The sequence below is a fragment of the Wyeomyia smithii genome, chromosome 2 (genome assembly GCF_029784165.1).
Source record: "Wyeomyia smithii strain HCP4-BCI-WySm-NY-G18 chromosome 2, ASM2978416v1, whole genome shotgun sequence".
Classification (NCBI taxonomy): Eukaryota; Metazoa; Arthropoda; class Insecta; order Diptera; family Culicidae; genus Wyeomyia; species Wyeomyia smithii.
This window is the reverse complement of record NC_073695.1, coordinates 30,017,308-30,035,637: the sequence shown is the minus strand read 5'-3', so window position 1 is coordinate 30,035,637 and position 18,330 is coordinate 30,017,308. Positions and strand designations below refer to the sequence as shown.

Here is an 18,330-nt window from a genome sequence, read left to right as displayed (position 1 = left end):
ATTCTCGCAGGTCGATTAATCGATGTTTAAAATCAATGTCTTTTGTACGATCTTTTGCTGAATCGATTCTTTACAAACAAATTTGACAATAAACGAGGTCGGTCCGATTTTCAGCGGTATCGATATTTTTAGGTCAATTATTTTATTTCTAGAATCGATCTTTCAAATATTGAATAATCGATTTAGGCGAAACGATTTTTTTTACGAAAGTTGCTTAATGAAAGGTTGGTAAGCAATAATAAACCCTCGAAATGGCGGTAAGCAAATAAAAAAAAGCGATGGAAGGGAGGCAAGCAAAAAAAAACCGACGGAAGGGCGGTAAGCAAAAAAAACCGACGGAAGGGCGGTAGGCAATAAGAAAAACCGACGGAAGGGCGGTAAGCAAAAAATAAAAAAACCGACGGAAGGGCGGTAAGCAAAAAAAAACCGAGGGAAGGGCGGTAAGCAAAAAAAACCGACGGAAGGGCGGTACGCAAAAAAAACTGACGGAAGGGCGGTAAGCAAAAAAACAGGTGGAACGGACGGCAAAAAAAACATACCTACGAAAGATAGGTACGTAGGCAATAAAAAAAAACGACAAAAGGGCGGTAAGCAAAAAAACCGACGGAAGGGCGGTAAGCAAGAAGAAAAGCCGACGGAAGGGCTGCAGGTAAAAAAAAACACGAGAGGGCGATAGGCTAATAAAAAAAATACGGAAGGGCGGTAAGCAAAAAAAAACTATTGGAAGGATGGCAAAAAAATTGACGAAAGTGCCATAGCAAAAAATAAAACGACGAAAGGGTGGTAGGCAAACACAAAAAAAACGTAAGAGCGGTTAGCAAAAAAAAAATTGTTGGAAGGACGGCAAAAAAAAACGACGAAAGGGCGGTAGGCAAAAAAAACCGACGAATGGGCAATACAAAAAAAACGACGGAAGGGCGGTAAGCAAAAAAAGCGATGGAAGGGCAGTAGGCAATAAAATAAAACCGACGGAAGGGCGATAGGCTAGGCAAAAGAGAAAAACAACGGAAGGGCGATGCGCAGAAAAAAAAACTGTTGGAACGACGGCTAAAAAATGGACGAAAGGGCGGTAAGCAAAAAAAAAACGATGAAAGGACGGTAGGCAAAAAATAAACCGACGGAAAGGCGGTAGGCAATAAAAAAAGACGGAAGGGCGGTAAACAAGAAAAATAACCGACGGAAGGACGGTAGATAAAAAAACACGAGAGGACGATAAGCAAAAAAACTGCGGAAGGGCGGCATGCAAAAAAGAAAACTGATTAAAGTAAGGCAAAAAAAAATTGACGAAAGTGCCCTAACAGAAATAAAACGGCGAAAGGGCGGTAGGCATAAAAAAAACTGACGGAAGAGCGGTAAGCAAAAAAAAACGTTGGAAGGACAGCAAAAAAAACCGATGAAAGGACGGTAGGCAAAAAACCTGTCGGAAGGGCGGTAAGCAAATCAAAAAAGCGACGGAAGGGCAGTAGGCAATAAAAAAACGACGGAAGGGCGATAGGCAAGAGAAAAACAACGGAAGGACGGTGCGCAGAAAAAAAACTGTTGGAAGGACGCCAAAAAAAAAGTTGATGAAAGGGCGGTAAGCAAAAAAAAAACGACGGAAAGGCGGTAGGCAAAAAAAAAGACGGAGAGCGGTAAGCAAAAAAAAACCGTAGGAAGGACGGCAAAAAACCGACGGACGGGCAGGAAGGCAAAAAAAGAACGACGGAAGAGCGGTAAGCAAAAAAAAACGACGGAAGGGCGGTTAGCAAAAAAGCTATAAGAAGGCCGGTAAGCAAAAAAAAAACAGACTGAAATTACCGCAAAAAAAGTACCGAAGAAAGGGCGGATTTGCGTTACGCAACTAGCGATTGCACCCTGGTCCGGATTTGGGTGTTGAAGTCTAAGGACAGATATTTCAGGCAGATATTGTGAAATAACTTCAAGATACGCTGGAAGATAACGAGCAAACACAAAAGGATTTCACTTGATTTTCCCGTCTGTTAGGCTTTCGAGTGGTGGTGTGCATGTCTGGTCTAGGGCAAGGAGGTCCCGGAACATTTTCCCCGTTGACCGCTCGTAGCCTTAAGATTACAGAGCTCGCTTCGACAACCAAAGGGTACAATTCGAAGATAATCAGATTGTTCGGTGTTAAAGAGACTTTTACGCATGGGTTTGTTCTCAGATCCCCCGCAAATAAATGTGAAATAAAACGCAATGGGAGAGCGACGATTGCCGAGTAAAATAGAAAAAAAAGCTTACAATATTTTGTTTAGTTTTGGTGAATTTTCAAATAGAAAAAAACATTTGAAAATGCATTCGAAATACTCTGTTGTCGCAAATAACTACTGTATATAAAAGCCTTTAGCAGAACTCATCGAATTAATGAACTATGTAAATGCAATAAATTTGTAATTTAATATGTAATTTAGTATGATTCAATTTATACTTGAAAATTATAAAAAAACGAAACGAAATAACAAAGCGGAGACAAAACCAATCGACTTCCGATAAATTTAAGATTGTTTGGGGCTTCAAATGGAACAAAAAAAACTTTGTTCTGGCTTTGTGCTATCAAGTTTCTTTTTTCCATATAACGATTCACCACCCTAATATATATATAGACCTAAAGATTAAACAACAACAAGATACAATGACGTCAAATTGATGAACAAAATTTTCATATTAAAAGTGTTTATAATCTGTATAACGAATTTGAAATATCTGTACTAGTTTGTATTCCGTGTTTTATTCTTACGCCATTACTTTCTGATGAAATGTTCATCGGGATAGTAGTTGCAAAGATCGATACGCGTCACTGAAGTAACGAAGAAACTCTATAAAACCTGATGATCAATTTTTCTGCACATTATTATGTTGACAGTAGACAAGGCGGATAATGTGGGAGATAAATCGAGATAACCAAATAAATACACAAACAAGGGTAATGAACATCCGAAAAGAAAAATCGATTTATATATATTTTATAATCACTCAAGAAATAATTAGAGTGTAGCCAAATTCATGCAACATATATACACCTTGAAATTTGATTGACTTGTGTGTAAATCGGAATCAGAGTTGCCAATGTTCCAGTTTAAACTGGATTCTTCCAGTTTTTTTTAAGTGATCCAGTCAAACAGTTGAATTCCAAAATTTTCCAGTTTTCTTCATATGTTTGCCAGTTTCATCCAGATTTTTTATTCACTTAAGCTCCAGTTGGTTTTAGAAAAAAAATTTAAAAACGTTAATTTTTTATATTCTTAACGGCATTTTCAGTATTTTCTTCTCGTACGAAACACAGCCAAATTAAGAACTGCATGGCGGGGTTGAGATAAAAGCAAACTAATAGGTTTTATCAGATCAAGAAAAAAAATCTTCAATTTATTCTTTGTTGCGTAGCATGTTGAAAATTGTTGGAAGAATTGGATACCAAGCGAGACCGAACTCAGAAATAATTGAAATTGTTGCAACAGTTCTTTTGTTAAAAGTAAAAGTAATTGAAAAAAGTTTTTTTTTTCTTTATTTTGAGATAGATTGATTGCGTAATTTTAATTTTGCTGCTGTTAACGCAAATTTTTCAGTTCATTTAATCACAGAAAAGCTCTTTCATAATTATTTTTTTTTTGTTTTTATTTTTTCATTTTTTTTGGAATCCAGTTTTTTCCAGTTTTTTCTTCAGCATTCTTCCAGTTTAACCAAAAATTTTATTGGCAACTCTGATCGGAATGATCGTGTGAAAGCGGAGTCGAGAAAACCTATTCTTTCGACGAAGTTTGCAGCGCATGGACGCGTTTGGAATGTGGAAAAAAAACCACCACACCAGGGGGTACAATCGATATGAAAAATATCGTCAAGGGGTACGCGAACAAAAAAAGGTTGAGAACCGCTGAACTACAGCATCATCAACGTGCATTGCCCACATGAATGATGATTCGATGGCAAGAAAAAACGTTCTATGCGCAGCTCAGAGCCGTAGGTACTCCGTTTTGCATGGGGGGAGGGGCAGAGAATTTTTTTTAATTAAACGTTGTTTTGGAGGGAAAGCCGTTTAAAACCGTTATGTGCTCGACATAAAAGTACCTTTACGCTTCCAATGGAGTACCCGGGTACTCACAAATTAAAATTCTTATAAGTTTCCTCCTATGTCGATAGTTTTAGCACCAAAAAATTCAGAAGGTCATCTTTATATTTTCAAATAAGCGTTAGACACCACTAACGCTTATTTGAAAATATAATTTCGTAAGAATTTTCTTATTTATGAAAATCTGGTTTCCCGGGTATACAATTCGAAAAAAAACCAAGCTGCGAATGTGCGTATCGTTGAAAAAAAGCAGGGATAAAAACTTTATAATTTCTGGCTTACAGTGACGAACCCGCTATTCGACCAATTCAATATTCATTAAATAAATTATCAAACCAGCAAGAGAAGCAATGCAAGGACGAGTGATGGAATACAACGATTCTATGACACTTATTAGAGCCATTTACACAACGTTCAAAAAACTAAAAACAGAAGAGAGTTCTGAAAAGTTATAATCTGAAACATTAAATGCATTGAAGGAATTACAGCGTTAGAAACCCATCTTCGAGGCTCGTTTCAAAATCGACGATACTGAGAGATTCTATTCGCGAAGAAAGAATGGAGCGATTCAACCGCTAGCCCAAATTCTAAATTTGACGATTCGCATTGTTTGATCAATGTTTATGTCCGGTTTTATTTTGGACTGAACTGTAACATAGTTGTCCGGGATAGGTAACGGACTGGGTTATGCTTCCGAGGTGTGAAAAAGTCCGGCCAAAATAAATTAAACTGAACATAAACATGAATCACAAGAAGTACACTGCAGGAAGCTTAGATACTGTCTGAATATTGGAAATTTGAAAAAACTAGTCTTGTGTGTCATTTTTTGCCCACGATTTGTTCAATCCAAGAAATCAAAAAGTGGACAATAAAAACTTCTGGAAAAACTGGTCAAATTCTGCAGCAAAACTTGTTTTGCATTGTTCTTATATAATCAAACATATAAAACTGTGATTGGTTCTCTCATTAAAATGACACATTTAAAAAAACTGACATTTTCACTCCCAGACGCTGGTCCGGACATCCGAAACGGAAGTATGCGGATCGTCAGTTTCAACTTCACCGCGAATCAGGCGGGCTCACCAAAAGACTGAGTAATTTAACCTTTTTGTCATATGAGTTCGACCGTTTTGATTGTTCGGATTTAAACATGGTTCTTTTGAGATTTAATGAACTAGTACTGGAGACTATTCTATAATGCTTATTGGTCATATTTCAGATTTTTCATTTGATTTTTTACCTAGTATCAATCAAATATATGAGAAAATTGCGTGGTGGGGCAATGAAAACGCGTGGGGGGGGGGCTAAGGCCCCCCTAGCCCCCCCGGTAGCTATGGGCCTGGCGCAGCTGGGGCAGATTTACGATACCTGGTCGCGACGGGATGTAAAAGTCGTCATTGAGGACATGAATGCTCAAGGAGGATGAGAGGTAATGTACTGACCGGTACTCAGGCCAGACAACCTGCATGTCGTGTCTAATGATAACGGCCATCGGCGCGTGAACTTTGCAGCTTCCCGTGGTATGGTATCTCGAAGTACCTTCTTCCTCCGCAAAGATATCCACAAAACCACCTAGACAAGCACACAGAGAATCAAGTCGACCACTTCCTAATCGACGGCAAGTTCTTTTCCGACATCATCAACTTTCGAACCTACCGCAGTACGAATATAGATTCGGATTACTACCTAGTAGCTGTGTGCAAGCGCTCAAAAATCTCGACGGTGTAAAATACTCGCCGAAGTTGAAAAACGATTCCGTTCTGTTCGACGTGTCTGGAACCATGGAAGCAAGTGAGGATGAATTCGGAGTGGCGCTGGCCAACCAAGTAACCGATTGTCCGGACCTGGACCATGTTTAGGAAACCTTCGTCAATTTAACTGTAACCTAGTTATGGTATTGAATTTACTTTTACTGAGTAACAATGTTTGTTATTGATCAATAAAAACTAACGTGGTATGGTTTAATTATTATAAACTACATTTTATTCTGATAATTGAAGCAACATCGTATTCAATTCTTTTTTGGCAAATCAAAGCCCAGAGATTTGATGCTTTGATTCAAACCGATAGCAGGGTTGAATTTGCCCCCGGGTAAATAGCCACATTTTCCGAAAACTTTCGTACAATTGAAATTACAGAAATAATTCAACGTCTCTGATATTGTAGTGATGATTTGTAAATTGTGCTCCACGTAATTTCTCTGGAGTTTTTTTTTACAATAACCGAAAACGTATTCTATAGGGTTAAAAAAAGGAGTGTAAGGGGGAAGGAATACAATGTAAATGCCGAGTGATCTTAAATATTCAACAATATGTTTATCGCAGTGGATCCGCGCACCGTCAAGAATCCACACCGAATGGCTACCTGGATGACGGTGGACAACACCACTGTTTGCAAATTTCCTGCAACAGTCAAAAAAACGGGCTCTGGTGAACGTACCATCAGTTTGAAAGGTTTCCAGCATACCATACTGTCCAAGGAAACAAAGTAACGACACTCGTGGCTTGCGGTTGAATTCTCCCCGAAAAATCAATTTTTCTCCCACTTTGGCATAGCCACGGTTCCTTAGTACGCTTCTGTTGTCAATTGAAATCTCGTCTTAAAAAACTAAGTTATGGAGATTCCACTTGATCGAGTTTAACTCATTAACGAAGTGGCATATCTGAGCCTCCTTAACATGTATCGCCCTGCGTTCAATAGCTTTCGAAGTGTAACCCTCAGCATGGAGAATCCGAGAAATACTAGAGGTGCTGATTGAACACTGGAAGGTTTGTTGGAACCGATGTTTTGCCTCGTCCAAAAACAAAGTTGGTTCCTTCTGATACAGCAATATTATCCAGTTCCTCTTTTCGACATCGAACTGCATGTAAATGTTTTTTCGCTATTTCCTCGTTAACAATCCGCTGTCCTGGTACTGCCGGACCCAGTTTCCAGTAGTTGCAGAAGTTTTCCCGTAAATTTTTGCTAGATAGGGCTTAGACAGCCCCAAAAAGTAAAATCCATACAATGCATGATACTTTGTGTTGGACGTAGCATGGCGCTTGAAAACAGCCTGCTGTATTTGCTGCATCTGAATTATTTATTTATTGATATATGACTTATGTTACTAGATACCCAATTAGCAATTTACCGTTTAAATGAAGGAAACCAAAACTTTTTTCCGACTCGAGAAGAAGATTTTAGCTTTGCTGCTTTCAAACCAAACAAACAATGACACTCATTTTGACGTTTCTCTTATTTTTCATCAACTGCGCGCAATTCCTTTGCGCGCAACCAAATGCACAAAAGAAAATTTTTAGAAAATATGCGCAATACCTTCTGGGAGCAACTGCGCCATTGTGGTGATTTTTTTTTTCACATTTCAAACGCGTCCATGCGCTGCAAACTTCGTCGAAAGAATAGGTTTTCTCGACTCCGCTTTCACACGATCATTCCGATTTACACACAAGTCAAACAAATTTCAAGGTGTATATATGTTGCATGAATTTGGCTACATTCTAATTATTTCTTGAGTGATTATAAAATATATATAAATCGATTTTTCTCTTTGGATGTTCATTACCCTTGTTTGTGTATTTTTTTGGTTATCTCGATTCATCTCCCACACCTGGCTTGGAATGTTTTCACAGAGTGGGAGAGAGTAGTGGTAGATCATGTTGTGGTAGTCTTGTTTAGGTTTCAAATTGAACTATGGTTTGATTGTTTGCTACAGTCATGTTTTAAGAGCAAGATTGAAAAACAAATGCAGTATTTTAGAAAAAAATTGATATGTCCGCCATTACTGATTTTACTTTCGCGTACCCCCTGAAGGCTTTCGAGTACCCCCAGGGGTACGCGTACCCCAGGTTGAGAACCGCTGCTGTAGTTGAAGAATCGGCCCTTTATCCTTGCACATCCTCGCGTTGATCGACTGCCACCCCAGCACGCGTTGGTGCATCTTGCCCAGTACTATAAAGCCACCGGGGCGGCTCGTTGGTAGGTGAACGCGAATTTTCTCCGGGTCTGGGAGGTAATTTCAGAGTCCCTAGGTAAAAACAAAATTTACCGGCGCCAGCGCCATACCTCATTTGCAAATTGCTCTGGAACGGGATGAGTCATAAATTTGGACAATTTGTTTTCCAGTCTTGCGCACTTTATTGCCGAAAAATTTTGAAATTTAGCAAAGTGTTTTAAGAGTTTTCGGTATTAGTTTTGAAAATTTCGCCGGAGGAGATTTTGAAGCTGTAGGATAAAGGTTAGCCCGCATTATCATTAACCATAAAACGTGCCTAACAACTAGTTCGGGATATGATATAGTCCCGACTGTATGGGGTATCGTTAAGTCACATGGATTATCCGGATTATTAACCGTTTATTGTTATTGATTATGCGGGAGAGGATAACTGAAGTAACCGACTATAAAAACAGTGTAAATGAATTTTGTGGAAATGAATTTTTCTTTCTGAAGAGCGAAGAAATTTAGAAGTTACTTAACCCCCTAGTGCCCAAGTTAATTTTCAGACGGACTTCGAAAAAATCACTATGAGTTTCCATAAACATTTTTTAAGTATTGATTGAAGCTTTTGAGAGGTTCAACGGAAGACCGTCTAAAGGCGGCACTGGGTACTAGAGGGTTAAATTTCGCTACTTTCTTTTTGTAATTTAGCAACAAGAATGCCAATGGCAACCCTACTCGTTGGGCCTTCTCCAACCCCCTGTCTCGCCGGGGGACGATCGTGTCAACTCTGTTGAGAGGCCCACGCTGAAACCAGGACGTTGATCAGACGCTGTTGAGCCGCACCATATTGGTGAAAGACGCTCGGGTTGGTGAAGCATTTCCTCTACCACCGAAGTATAGTTTACGCGCCGAAATATGGTTTTGTACCTTCTCACTTAGCTACTGTCGGATAACAACATTGCCCGGGCAACACCAACCAGTTGTGTCCATGTTTCATCTGGCAGTCTAGTGTAATTGAATATGAGAATGAACTCATAAAGTTGCCACAAAACAGATGCTTGTTACTGTTTGATGTTAATTTGTAGGAGGATACATGTGAATTGAAGTACTAAATTTATTCAACAATTTTATATATCTATTGATGTCAGACGGTACGTCTCAGTTGGTTTATTTACTATTTTCAGAGATTTTCGAAAACCTCATTCTACAAATTAAAATTAGTATAAACGATAAATATCCATATATGTTAACAAACTAAATAAATCTTAAGTACTATACTGAAAAAATGGAATGGACAGTTAATGCCGTTCACAGATGATTTCCACTGCATTCGGTTCCATCAATATTGGTTCAAGGCAGCGCAGCACCGCTGAGCCAAGTATTTCATCCAGCTGAACGTGGATTAGGCTGAAAAAAAAAAACATTACTATACTAGTACGACGAGGTTACCAAAATGATAACTTACTTTTCATCAGACACAAACCGCCAGAGATTCATCTGTAAATAGTGAGCATCTACCTGAATTTGCTGCAATCCGTACTTGCTAAACGTCCGTAGGCGAACACACTCCAGCAATGTCTTTAGGCAGATCTTTATGATGCCAGTCATAATGGATACCTTGGTAAATTCAACCGAACTAAAAATTTCAATTTTTTCGGAAAACAACCGATGAATATTCGAAACAAAGCTGCTATCCATCTGGGAAGGTGTGTATGTCGACCAGGTGGATCGAAACTGCGACTGCTTGGAGGCCGTTAAGCTGAAGTGCGTTTTCCGGCTGGAATCACTGCTAGCCGCCGTCCGCAAATCGTTACTACTGTACAGTTCTCCCAGGATGTTCTCAATCACCGACAGTTCCTCCACCACGCGCTTCATTACGGCTCGAACCGAGCGCGGCTCCAGACAATTAAGCCAATCGCGCGTTTCGACGCTTTTGCGAAGCATCTGGCTCAAGTTTAAACCCTGCATCCGAACGTAGGAATCGAGCAACAGTTGAGCGGAGTCTCGCATCTCAGAACAAAGCTCTGATTCATGCACCAACGTGGTACTGTTCTCTGAATCTATACCGTACAGCTCATCTACTAGTGATATCTGCAAAATGAAAATACTGATTTTTTTCGGTTTTTATTAAAAACCTTTTAGTACACGCTTACCAACACATGCACCCCATTTTTATCCATCTCCAGGCACATTTTAGACAAAATCAGCAACAAGGTTGGCGGACTGGAAGAATTGATATTCCCAAACCCATTCATTGTAGAGGAAATGTGCCGCAGGAATCCAACCAACAGGTTCTCTCGAATACCCTCAATGCAGGCTACTCCTTTCGGATCCGCTTTTAAATTGAAAGACCATTCTGGTTGCTGGAATATCAATAAGTCCTGCAAAAGTCCTTTGACTTTCTCCATCGTAGAGACAAATAGATTTGAAATAAGCTCCTTCAAACCGGACTGGGATGCACTTGAAGAGGAACTGTCCGATTTAACCGACACCAATGCCAGCCGAATGGAGCTCAAATTATCAGAGAAGTGATCCTTCAGTGATTTATTATGCGATTGACAAAGTTGGTAGGCAGCGTTGATAATTATATCAATCCCTGATTTGGCCATGTCGACCGCTCGACAAAGAGATCGCATAGCAGTCAACCGTCGATGCAGACGATCCAATCCTCTTAGGATAATTTGCGAATCACCGTGTCCAATCTCAACCTCTGCACGGTCTTGAACCAACGCCAAATACTCGTCAATGTTTCGATTAACAAAATTGCTCAAATCCATACGAGCGATCTCGTCGAAATCATCTGCTTCCTGTTCAATATGCTTAGATAAAAACATATCATTGTACGAGCTGACGACCAGTGTCAAATCATTCAAGAAACCTTCTATACCCAAATCAATAAACTCAATCATGTCTCTATCGGTTTGATCCTGTAGCATAACAATTTGTTCATGCAATCGTTTAGTGGCACACTCCAGCATTTCTTTGGCTAAGTCGGATGGTCGCTCACCTAGCTGGAGCAGTAATTCACCTATCTGCGTCAGAGCCTGAGCAGTTTTCCCCGTTTTGTGAAAATCTTCCTTCAATAACTTTTTCAAATCTTCTAAAATATTAATACAATCTTCTTGTATCCCCTGGAACGAGGGTTGATTGCCGTACTGCTGAAGTACCTTCTGGGCATGACTGTATTCTTGTACGGCCTGCTGATAGTTGCCTTCATCAATCAGAGTTTTGAGCTTGGCCGGAAGCGACGAGAGGAACTGTAATTTCTTTAGCAGCTGATGTTTTCCGGAGAGACGCGTCAGCTGACTTCTAGTCTCCTGCAGGGTATCAGTTATTTTCTCACTACCCTCGGTGATCGAAGCCATGTTAGACACTAGCAGATTCATTTCCGTTTCCATGCTTTTGAAATCGGTTTTCATCTTCCGGATTGTGTCGGTCGCCGAAATAAATTTATTGTAATTTTCGTACACCAGCGTTTGCATATCGCTGTGTAAAGTTTGCGTTTGACGTACAATAGCCGCTTCTGTGTCCATTATCTGCTTGAGCGAACATTCCTGGTGAATAATAAAAAATTAAGTCTCAACATTAACGTAAACATTGTACATAAACCTTTAGAAGTTTTTGAAGATATCGATCGGGATCAAAACTGGCACTGTCCATGTCATAGGGGTTAGTTGATTTTTCACTCATGGTTCAGGTTTTTATTGCAAGGAGAATGTAACTTTTAAATATTACAGAATTTCAAGACTTTTATTTTGAAGACTTTAAAATATACACCATCAAATTAAACTACTTTTGGAAACTCTCACTCAGAACTGTCAAAGTTTGATTACTTCGTAAAACCTTACAAATGCTAAATATAGGGGTTTGGATTTCAACATCGAAGTGCTATAATGATATAGCTGCAGAATATGGCACAATTTGTATCAATGTCTTATCTACCCGAAAAAATAATATCAAAAAAACCTTAAAAGTTATTGCCCCTTGCATGACTATTTAAACTTCTGTGATAATCATTCATTGCCCAACTTCTTATTTCACTCTATCAAATTGACACCTCAGTAGCGCTGTGGCAGTTATTTTGGGTTCATTGTTGGTTTTGTTGTTCATTTGTAACATTAAGTATATATTTTTGAGTAGCTTTAGTTGAAAATTAGGTTGAATTATCAAAACAAAACTAAATGTTACATGATTAATTGGGTGATACTGAGTATCGATACTTTCTCAATTGTAATTGTATCGATACTAGACCTCACGGTTTCAAGTATACTAGATTAATATATATAGTTATCAAGCACTGACCATTGCTGGAGTGATTTCTTATTTACCTACCAAGGTAGCAGTCATGATAGAGTATCTTTGTCTATATAATAAAATATTTCTGTTCAGCGTTTCGATATCGCTAGTATCGATACCTATCACCCAAACTGCGAAATCGTGTGCGAGATTCGACTGTGATAATCGTGTATTTCGGGGTAGTCCAATTTGGCGTAAAAGTCGCAATACTGTAATTGTACATAGTTATACCATAGATTGACTACGTTTTTCATTGTAAATACATCAATTTTACATCAAATATCATTGTCCAGAACAATAAAAAACATTGTTTTTGTCATTTTTACCATGAAAAAGGGGTGTTGTTATGTATCTTAACAGCATTTTTTCAGGCATTTTTTTCATACATTTAGAAGTCACCGACAATGTTTTTCATGGTAAAAACATTGTCGGTGGTAGATGCAACAACGCAAAACGTTGTTAAAACATGGTAATGACAAAAATCGTTTGCAAGCTCACAGTAAAAATACCATGTTTTTTATGGTTACAATACAAAACATTGTCGTTTACTGTTCTCACCGCAAAATACATCGTAAATTTTTTTTGGGTATCCTTACGTGTAATAATTTTTGATTAAAATAATCATTTTATAAGTTTTTTTTCTGCGAATAAAAAAGGGCCTATCTCCATTTCCATCACTCTTATCCTGGGATACATAGGGGCCTAGGTTTCAATCTGCATAACTGGCTGATGGGCCCTTTTACCTATTCAGTTCAGGTTGTCGGTGCTCGTTTTTCGAATACAGTTATGTGGTGTAGTAAGAAGGGTGATAATTTCGAGGTGTTGTTGCGTAAGTTCTTATAAATAAATCATTTGAGTTCATTAATTGTTGTTATAAATAATTCTTGTAGAAGCAGCATCAGAAATTTTGCGGAATGATAAAGCTGTTTGGTGATTTAGAACTCCGGCCGCAGGCCGATATGAAGAGGTAGAAGCGAACGAAAGTAATTTTGATCTATCTGCCTCATTCCGTGATGTTGTCACTTCCACTCCACGACGTGAGACATCTTATTCTACTCAACTTGAGAGTTTTCCTTTGGATTTATCGCAAACCATGACTCATTGATATGGTGGCGATATGTGATGCAGAAAGTGAAATTGTGAAGAATCTCAAAACAAGGGGCTTGCGATATAGTTGTACAAACGGTAACACAACAACGCTCGAAGCATTAAAGAGAGCAGCTACTGTTCAAAGCTTAAATGCTACGAAAAATATAGCTATTCGCGTTTTTTCTTCTCAGTGTTATTTATTTTTTGCCCTCCCCTTAGCTAATTTTGATGACCGTGGACATAAAAACTATTCAAAGTTTGTATCAGCCTAAAAAAGTAATATGCAAATAGCGCGACATGCAGACATCTGAAGAGGACACTTTAGGACATCAGTTTCGAAGGCCAAAATTTTAGCGACGCTAACAGTTTCGCTAACCAGCTCAAAAATTAGCGAAATCGCTAAATCGCTAACTGAATTTTAGCAATTAGCGGAATGGTGCCCACCACTGCAACCGACCTATAAGCATTTGAAAAGGTACAAATTTCGTCCCAGTTTTTCAGTTTGCATCCCTGTGTGGTATGCTAAAGTAAAACGTAGTTCTACGTCAAAAACAAATACAACTAAAAAGATCACTTCAAGCGAGATGGACTTTCCGAACTAATGAGTTGAAAATCTTAACCACACCTCAACGCAAACCTCTTTCAGCAAAGCAAAACAAAATGTTTTTAGTCCATTGCTGTATTGCTCATTTTATTAACATTTAATCGCCAAAAATTGTTTCATTTCGCCTTCGGATACAAGAGCATTTAAATGTCGCAAAGAGCGCTCCCATTTCACACAAGGAATTTTTAGGCTCCCCAGACTTTTTCCACAGAATCCAATATACCGTACTGCATTAAGTTTTGAGCAAATAAGCTATGATGTAACTTCTTGCAATAAAAAATCAAACTTCACCCTAAACGAATCAAACTGATCAGCTAAGTGAAATCGTGTGTAATACTCTCAGGCTTTAGATCTACCCCTCTCGCGATGGATGTTCATTGAAGCAATGTAACTTTATGTAACATTATTCTATATTGTTACGTAACAAAAACAATAATGTTACATAACGTTACATTGCTTCAATATACCTACAATGTTACAGTTATGTTACCTTAATGTAACATTGTAATGTTACAATGTTATGTAAAAAAGTGGGAAATAGAAACCTTCTTGTTAATTCCAGCTTACGTAAAACTAACATTACATCGTAACACTGTTACGTAACAATCTATATAATGTTACGTAATAATGTTAACCGGGTTACGTGTGTTAAAATTGCCAAGTACATAACGGTTAAGGTAGACAAGCAGCAGGGGAAGCGAAAAATAAGTCCCGTCTGAACATCTGGTATTCGGAAATAATATTTTAATAGCTTTAGGTTTACGTTTTAAATATTTAATAATCGGTTTGTTCTTATTCTTGGTGTTCTATTTTATTCTTGGTGTTGGTGCGGTTGCACATTTCCACGCACAGCTGCTTGAATATCTTCGAGGATTGCAATCAGTTGTTGGTGCCTAGCCTCCTGCTCGGCAGCCTCCTGTCCAAGCATCTGTTGCAGTTGCTGGAACTGCCACTTCACCTCAGCGTTTGGCGGACGTGGTGTTGCAACCCAACGCCAATGTCCGCCTCCACGCGATGAGGCGAAATGAACGCCCCGCGAGTTTAGTCCGCCTCGCTGTTGGTTCCCATAGTTACCATAGCCGTTATTGTGGTTCATCCCATATTAAAAAAAAGAAAAAAAAATTTACATACATATGACATAATATTATTATACATTTACTTTTTCAAGTGGCTCAAAAATTCACCTTCTTTAAAACTTCAATTTGCAAAAACTGTTAACTGAGCCATTCCACAAAAAAAGAGCGACCAATTAATCGACCATTTTTTATTTGGCTGAAACTTTGCATAGACGTTTCTATAGGCGAAAGATATCATTTTGTGCTATTGGAAACACGACTCATTTTTGAGAAGCTATTGAAATAATACTACAAGGTATACAGTCCTAGGGTTGTATGAAATGGTGACGTGGGACTAAACACTGTAATTACAGACACAATAAATTCGTTTGTTCAGTGATTTACGTATTTTAATTCTCAGTCTCCCATTAATTTTTTTAGAAATATATCTAATTACACTCGAGAGAACTTCGTGGTATTTTTTTTTGTGCAAACAACATTCAACAATTACAACTAAGTTAAAGTTTGAAAAGATTCATTTTTGTTTTTTGCTTCACAAGTTTGTTTTTTTGCCAACAATAACATTCACTGTTTTACGAAGACAGCTAATATAAGTATATTATTTTATTCGTTAAATTAAAAACAATAAAATATCTAACAATGTTGAAAGATAAAAAAATATTTTGAGCAGATCATAGTAAATGGACAACAAATTCATATGCACTGGCCGGCTCTCACTCTTCTATAAATTAATAATTTTAGGAACTTACTCGTTCGATTTTATGTCGGTCACGATTATTTAGTGAATCTAAACATATAAAAATGCAGCTCTGTCTGTCTGTCTGATTCATATAGGCTTGGAAACTACCGAACCGATCGGCGTGAAATTTTGTATATAGGGGTTTTAGGGGCCGGGAAAGGTGACTAAGATAGTTCGAGACCCCTCCCTCTTCTGCAAGGGAGGGGTCCCATACCATTGAAACACAAATTTCTGCACATCTCGAAAACTAACCAAGCAAATGGAACCAAATTTGGCATCTGGATTTTTTTAGAAGTAACAAATATGTCCATGTTGATTCGATACCCTTCCCTCTTCTGAAAGGGAGGGGTCCCATACAAATGTAACACAAATTTCTGCACATCTTGAAAACTAACCTAGCAAATGGAACCAAATTTGGCATGTGGATGTTTTTAGGAGTAGCAAATATGTCCATGTTGATTCGACACCCTTCCCTCTTCTGGGAGGGAGGGGTCCCATACACATGAAACACAAATTTCTGCACATCTCGAGAACTAACCAAGTAAATAGAACCAAATTTGGTAGGTGGATGTTTTTAGGGGTAACAAATATATCCATAATGGTTTGACACCCCTCCCTCTTCTACAAGGGAGGGGTCCCATACAAATGAAACTCATATTACGCACAACTCGAGAACCAATCAAGCAAATATAACCAAATTTGGCAGGTGAATGTTTCTAGGTGTAACAAACATGTCCATAATGTTTCGACACCCTTCCTTCTTCTGGCATGTCTCCAAATACCATTTCGAAATCCAAGATGGCGACTTCCCGTTTCTGAAAAATAGCGGCAAATGACCAAATACCACCCAACATGGGTATTTCCGGAATTGTTATGATGCACTGAAGCCACAAATCGACCTTAGACAACATTTCGAATTGTAAGATGGCGACTTCCGGTGTCTGGAAAATAGCCGAAAATGACCAAATACCACCCAGTAGGAATGTTTCTTTAACCAGATTGACTCTCAGAGGCCAAAAATTGTCTCCCAATGCCATTCTGAAATCCAAGATGGCGACTTCCGGTTTCTGAAAAACAGCGGCAAATGACCAAATACCACCCAATATGGGTATTTCCGGGATTGTTATGTTATGATGCACTGAAGCCACAAATCGACCTCAGACAACATTTTGAATTGTAAGATGGTGACTTCCAGTGTCTGAAAAACAGCCGAAAATGACCAAATAAAACCCAATATGGGTGTTTCTTAAACCAGATTGACGCTCAGAGGCCAGAAATTGTTTACAAATACCATTTTGAAATCCAAGATGGCGACTTCCGGTTTCTGAAAAACAGCGGCAAATGACCAAATACCACACAATATGGGTATTTCCTGGATTGTTATGACGCACTGAAGCCACAAATCGACCTCAGACAACATTTTGAATTGTAAGATGGCGACTTCCGGTGTCTGGAAAACAGCCGAAAAAGACCAAATACCACCCAATACGAGTGTTTCTTCAACCAGATTGACGCTAGAGGCCAGAAATTGTTTCCAAATGCCAATTTGAAATCCAAGATGGCGACTTCCGGTTTCTGAAAAATAGCGGCAAGTTACCAAATACCACCCAATATGGGTATTTCCGGAATTGCTATGATGCACTGAAGCCACAAATCGACATCGGACAACATTTTGAATTGTAAGATTGCGACTTCCGGTGTCCGGAAAACAGTCTAAAGTGACCAAATACCACCCAATATGAGTATCTCTGGAACGAGAATGAAGCTGAAAATTGACCTCAGACCAGCGTTGCAAATCGAGCGAGAAGCAAAATCTTTCTCCTCCTTTCTGCTTGAGAATGAGACATATGCTACGCTTTTCAAGTCTTTCGCACTCACGCTTCGGAAATACTCTTTCTTCTTCATGCATTCCCCTGAGTAGCAGCAAGCACGCACCGACACGAACAAACTCTCCCGTATTGCTACTCAGCTACCGTAAAAGAGTACGCGAGTTCCTGCTAGTGAGTAGGAGTACTCGACTTAAATTGCTTGACTGGGAAGAGTGCTTGAAAACCTGTGCTCGAAAACGAAAATGCTTTCTTCTCGACATGCACCGACAGCCGACAGTGGGGCAACGCGTAGGGTATCGGACTGCTTCGGTAAGTTTTTTACAGCAGTCTAATGCGAAACCAGCCGGAGCGAACCGCTGCCGAAGTAGTCCGGTACCCTATCTTTTTTTGTCCCTCTGCAGCCATCGCAAAGCATCTTGAATCAATTGTCTTCGGCTGGTCGTTCTCGCGAGTTGGGGAGTAGGTACACACGAGGAGAGTAAACGGGAGTGTGTGCATATGATCTCGGGAGTAAATGCGAGCAAGAAGGAAAGCAGGAAAGAACGGGAAATAGCTTGAATGGAGAATTCTCGACTGTGTGAAAGTGGCGGCACCGAGAACCTCACATGAGTTGTTGCATGCTGCTTACGAGCAAAACTAACAACACTGCCTCAGACACCATTATGAATTGTAAGATGGCAACTTCCAGTTTCTAAAAAAC

At 39.1% G+C, this 18,330-nt stretch overlaps 1 protein-coding gene across 2 annotated transcripts; it reads right to left on the bottom strand.

Annotated features, from left to right (window-relative positions):
* Positions 1-9,128: 9,128 nt before the first annotated feature.
* On the bottom strand, positions 9,129-11,827 carry LOC129722715 (vacuolar protein sorting-associated protein 51 homolog). Of its 2 annotated transcripts, none has more exons than XM_055676399.1 (4): positions 11,607-11,827; positions 10,151-11,551; positions 9,463-10,088; positions 9,129-9,404 (listed from the first exon to the last, which is right to left on the bottom strand). In XM_055676399.1, exons 1-4 carry the CDS (start codon positions 11,685-11,687, stop codon positions 9,296-9,298), a joined length of 2,217 nt encoding a protein of 738 aa, XP_055532374.1. In that variant the 5' UTR covers positions 11,688-11,827; the 3' UTR covers positions 9,129-9,295. The 2 variants fall into 2 exon arrangements, with proteins under 2 accessions (XP_055532374.1, XP_055532375.1); XM_055676400.1 differs by having other exon boundaries at positions 10,151-11,533.
* Positions 11,828-18,330: the final 6,503 nt, after the last annotated feature.